This window comes from Mandrillus leucophaeus, unplaced genomic scaffold (assembly GCF_000951045.1).
Source record: "Mandrillus leucophaeus isolate KB7577 unplaced genomic scaffold, Mleu.le_1.0 Scaffold58, whole genome shotgun sequence".
Lineage (NCBI taxonomy): Eukaryota > Metazoa > Chordata > Mammalia > Primates > Cercopithecidae > Mandrillus > Mandrillus leucophaeus.
This window is the reverse complement of record NW_012106252.1, coordinates 1-5,445: the sequence shown is the minus strand read 5'-3', so window position 1 is coordinate 5,445 and position 5,445 is coordinate 1. Positions and strand designations below refer to the sequence as shown.

The following is a 5,445-nucleotide window of genomic DNA, read 5'->3' as shown; positions in this document are numbered from 1 at the left end:
TTTTTTTTTTTTTTTGCAACTAGGTCTTGCTTTGTCGCTGCGTGGTAGAGTGATCATAGCTCACAGTAGTCTACATCTCCTGAACTCAAGTGATCCTCCTATCTCAGCTTCCCAAGTAGCTGCGACTACAGGCACACACCACCATGCCCGGATAATTTAAATACACTTTTAAAATAGACAAGGACTTGCTATATTGCCCAAACTGGTCTTGAACTCCTGAGCTCAGGCAATCCTCAAGCCTCCCAGTGCTGGGATTACAGGCGTGAGCCATGGCACCCGGCTTTTTTTTTTTTAAATTGTAGAGACAGTGTCTCACTGTGTTGCCTACACTGGGCTCAAAGGACTTCCTACCTCAGCCTCCCAAAGTGTTGGGATTACAATCATGAGCCATGACACCCAGCTGAAGTAATTTCCAAATGCTTAAAAATATCAGTGAACTTACAGCTATTTTAGATAAGCATCACAGAGCAGATAAAGCTCCAAAGCAAGGAAGGGCCTATAAGAGCTCTCTTTTTTGGCTGGGCGTGGTGGCTCATGCCTGTAATCCCAGCACTTTGAGAGGCCAAGGTGGGTGGATCACCTGAGGTCAGGAATTCAAGACCAGCCTGACCAATATGGTGAAACCCCGTTTCTGCTAAAATTACAAAAATTAGCCAGGTCTGGTGGCATGCCCCTGTAGTCCCAGCTACTCAGGAGGCTGAGGCAGGAGAATCGCTTGAACCTGGGAGGCAGAGGTTGCAGTGAACTGACATCGTGTCACTGCACTCCAGCCTGGGCACCTGGGTGACAGAGTGAGACTCTGTCTCAAAAAAATAAAAAATAAAAAAAAATCTGTCTTTTTGGTGTATCTGATGGGGATTTTGCTATGTTGCCTGGGATGGTCTCAAACATGGGCTCAAGTGATCCTCCCATTTCAGCCTCCCAAGTAGCTAGGATTATAGGTACATCCACCTCACCTGGCTGTAAGGTCTCTCTCTTGATCATACCAGGTACCCTGACCTTCTCTGAACTCTAACTGATTCGAACACTTGTCTAACCACTGAATATACCATCTTTCCTTCTTCATTAACTTTTTATATAAATCTATGAGCATCTAGCACATACACTAACATACTCACAATGCTCAATAAAGAGATGGTGCCAGAATAAATGAAAATGGGTTTACTGGCCAGGCACAGTGGCTCACACCTGTAATCCCAGCACTCTGGGTGGCCGAGGTGGGTGGATCACCTGAGGTCAGGAGTTTGAGACCAGCCTGGCCAACATGATGAAACCCCGTCTCTACTAAAAATACAAAAATTAGCTGGGCATGGTGGCGCATGCCTGTAATCCCAGCTACTAGAGGGGCTGAGGCAGGAGGACTGCTTCCAACCTGGGCCACAGAGCAAGACTCCGTCTCAAAAAAAAAAAAAAAAAAAAAAGAAGAAGAAGAAGAAAACAAATGGTTTTACCAAGGAAGGATTTTCGGGTTCACTCTGTAGAAGTCTTTTGGCACGGTTTCTGTAGCCCATACTTTGGATGATAGAAACTTCATCTTTTAGATGTTCAGGAGAGTGATTTTCCTTTTTTGCAAAATTGTAACTGTTTGCAACTGTAAATTACAAGGGAAAACATTATGTTTGCAGTTAGAGAAAAATGTATGAATTATAATCAAAGAAACCAAGAGAAATCCTATGTATGCTCTTTGTTGTGTTAAGACAATGCATTAAGGTTACCTGTGATTTTTTTAAAAATCAAATTTTAAAAAATCAACTGGAAATTTTACTCCTAGGAAACAAAAACAAATACAAGACCATCAAACTTACTTAGAGTCCTTGTCTTCCACCTTAACACTAAGAAATCTGCCTGGCCGGGCGCGGTGGCTCAAGCCTGTAATCCCAGCACTTTGGGAGGCCGAGACGGGCGGATCACGAGGTCAGGAGATCGAGACCATCCTGGCTAACACGGTAAAACCCCGTCTCTACTAAAAAAAAAAATACCAAAAAGTAGCCGGGCGAGGTGGCGGGCGCCTGTAGTCCCAGCTACTCGGGAGGCTGAGGCAGAATGGCGTGAACCCAGGAGGCACAGTTTGCAGTGAGCCGAGATCGTGCCACTGCACTCTAGCCTCCGTCTCAAAGAAAAAAGAAAAGAAAAGAAAAGGAAGCACAATGAAAAAATAAAAACAAGATTAGCAGACAATGGGGGCACAGCGATACAGCCCTACTTTACATAAGTCTGCAAGTTTTTACAGTATTTAGAAGCATTAGAGAAAGGCAGTAAGTTTCTAATACCTGTATAAGACAGATATCCTATAAAACTTTCAGGAAAATAACTTTGGAAATAATTTACTGTCTGCTAAAAACTCTTTTATAAATTTTTCTACTGATGAATGGTTTTATAGGAACGCTAGCTATGTTATTAAATAATTTCTACTTTTTCCTACTGTTGTTGCTTCCAACCTAGCATCATTACCAAATTATATACCTTTTGGTTATATCATTCTTACACAAAGGACACTGTGAAGGCCCTTTCTTCTGGTTGAGAAGTTTCAGCATGCAAAATCTATAAATTATAAAGAAAGAACAATTTAAGTTACTTCCTTTTGTAGAGAGATTACTCAAAAGGCAAACAGCCATGAAAAGATAATCTCACAAGTGCCCTTAAGAGCCATTTAAAAAGTAATGGCAGGTGAATTACAAGCTATAGTTTCCTAATTGTTTTTAGATGCCGCATAAGCAAAAACCTAAACTACATAAGCAATGATCTATGAAAACTGAACTTACATGCATATGGCTTACTGTTATGATCACATAAAACTTAATATGACATATTTAATGATATATTCATTATTTCATGTTGCATAATCAAATGTAAATGGTAAGTAGTTCATATAAGATGCTTATAATTAGTTTAAAATCTCAACACCTCACCACAAAGCTACAGTAATCAAGACAGTGTGGTAATAGCATAAGAATAGACACATACGTCAATAAAATAGAATTGACAGTACAGAAATAAACTGATACATACATCTGTGATCAAGTAATTTTCAACAATAATAAATACCAGACGATTTTTATATTCTTAGTTTTTTTTTCGAGACAGGGTCTCGCTCTATCACCCAGGCTGAAGGGTAGCGACACAATCTCGGCTCACTGCAGGCTCAAACAATTCTCATACCTCAGCCTCCCGAGTAGCTGGGATTACAGACATGTACCACCACGCCAAGCTAATTTTTTGTATTTTTAGTTATACCATGTTGGCCACGCTAGTCTTGAACTCCTGGCCTCAAATTGATCCACCTGCCTTGGCCTCCCAGAGTGCTGGGATTACAGGCATGAGCCACCGTACCCAGGCCATAGATGATTAAATGGGAAAATAATACTTTTTGTTTTTTTAACAAATAGTGTTGGGACAAGAATATACCCACATGTAAAAGAATAAAGTTATACTCTTGGCCGGGCACAGTGGCTCATGCCTGTAATCCCAGCACTTTGGAAGACTGAGGCGGGCAGATCACCTGAGGTCAGGAGTTCGAGATCAGCCTGGGCAACACAGTGAAACACCCTCTCTACTAAAAATACAAAATTAGCTGGGCGTGGTGGCACATACCTGTAATCCCAGCTACTCGGGAGGCTGAGGCAGGAGAATCGCTTGAACCTGGGAGGCGGAGGATGCAATGAGCCAAAATCGCGCCATTGCACTCCAGCCTGGGCAACAAAGAGAGACTCCGTCTCAAAAAAAAAAAAAAAAAGAAAAAAAAAGAAAAAAAAAGAAATCTGCCTATCAATACTGTATTTCACTAAAGTTAAGATACCAACAATGTAAGCTGCACTATTATTTTCTGTATCACTAAGAAAGCAAGCACTCAAATTAAACAAATGACACACCATCAATAGTAAAATGCTCCCAATTTCAGAGATGTTAAGATGTGAAAAATGTGCACCTTACAATTGATAAAATAAGGTGTGAGACCAGTGGGAGTAATTTTTTTAAAACAGATTACAGATACAGAACTAAAATTAACCTAGACTAAAAGGTCTTATCACGTCACAGAAAGTAATTGTTCAAACTTCCTGAGTTTTTATGGACAGCACTTGAGTGTCATTCGTGGGATATTCAATACTTACACTGCAAACCTGTGTCAAGCTGAAAAGCATGAATGATTTTCAATAGCTCTTCAACAAGTTGACTAAATCTTGTACTTTCTTGTAGGCTTCTGAAATTAAATTGTTTGAGAAACACACTCAGCAGTGATTATCAACCTTTTAAAGACACTAAAATAAGAAAAGACATGTAAACAAATAAAAATAAGATGCAGCAACAGTAGAAAACCTCTATAATCAATACATCACTGACATCTGTATAAACTGTGTGACAGAGATTTAGTAACTTTTTGTCATTCGTTTAAGCCTACCAAATGCCTAAAATTGTGATATAATACTGCTCTAAATCCACAGGAGATATAATCCATTGCATAGAAAACTAGAATACTTTTTTTTTTTTTTAATTTAGAGACAGGTCTTGCTGTATTGCCCAGGCTAACATGCAATGCCACAGTCATAGCTCACTGCAGCCTCAAACTTCTGTACTCAAGCTATCCTCCCACTACAGCCTCCCAAGTAGCTAGGACTATGGGCATATGCCACCATGTACGTTTATTTACTTATTTTTGTTGGTAGTGATGAGGTCTCACTATGTTGCCCAGGCTGATCTCAAACTCTTGGCCTCAAGCAATCATCCCACCTCAGCCTCCTAGAGTGCTAGGGTTATAGGCATAAGCAATCACATCCTGTTGAGCTTACTGTTCTTAACATCTGAACCCTGCCCAATCCCTCACTGTTAGTTCTGCCTCTCAAGGATTTCTGTCAAATTATGATTACATTTCTTTGAAAACACATAGATAACAATGTCCAAAGGGAGATCTGGGTTTAGTAAAGTGGAATTAAAACACCATTCATTCCTTTAAGCATCTGAGTGCCTACTATGCACCAAATTACGAAAAACAGTGTTGAGACAGACAAAGTTACTACTCTCATAGAATTTACATTGTAGCAGAAGAGATACACAATATAAAAATACATTGTGTTTATGTAAATAATTAGATAGAAATAAACACACACCTGTAACCCCATCACTTTGGGAGGCCAAGGTGGGCAGATCACCTGAGCTCTGAAGTTACCAGCCTGGGCAACATGGCGATACCTCATGTCTACAAAAAATACAAAAATTGGCCAGACATGGTAGCATGCGTCTGTAGTCCCAGCTACTTGGGAGGCTAAGGCAGGAGGAGGCTCAAGGTGGAGGCTGCAGTGAGCCAAGATCATGCCCCTACACTCCAGCCTCAGTGACAGAGCAAGACCCTGTCTTTAAAAAAAAAAAAAAAAAAAAGGCTGGGTGTGGTGGCTCACGCCTGTAATCCCAGCACTCTGGGAGGCCGAGGCCGGCGGATCAAGAGGTCAGCAG

At 40.7% G+C, this 5,445-nt stretch overlaps 1 protein-coding gene across 1 annotated transcript in view; it reads right to left on the bottom strand.

Annotated features, from left to right (window-relative positions):
• The window catches only part of BRCA1 (breast cancer 1, early onset), a gene marked incomplete at its 5' end in the record, with an annotated part of 91,230 nt that extends 87,032 nt beyond the window's left edge, over window positions 1-4,198 (bottom strand). Inside the window, 3 exons of the mRNA XM_011999017.1 lie at window positions 186-188; window positions 1,452-1,591; window positions 4,110-4,198. Of these exons, the coding sequence (XP_011854407.1) occupies window positions 186-188; window positions 1,452-1,591; window positions 4,110-4,198 (232 nt within the window). The remainder of the gene's footprint in view (window positions 1-185; window positions 189-1,451; window positions 1,592-4,109) is intronic.
• Window positions 4,199-5,445: the final 1,247 nt, after the last annotated feature.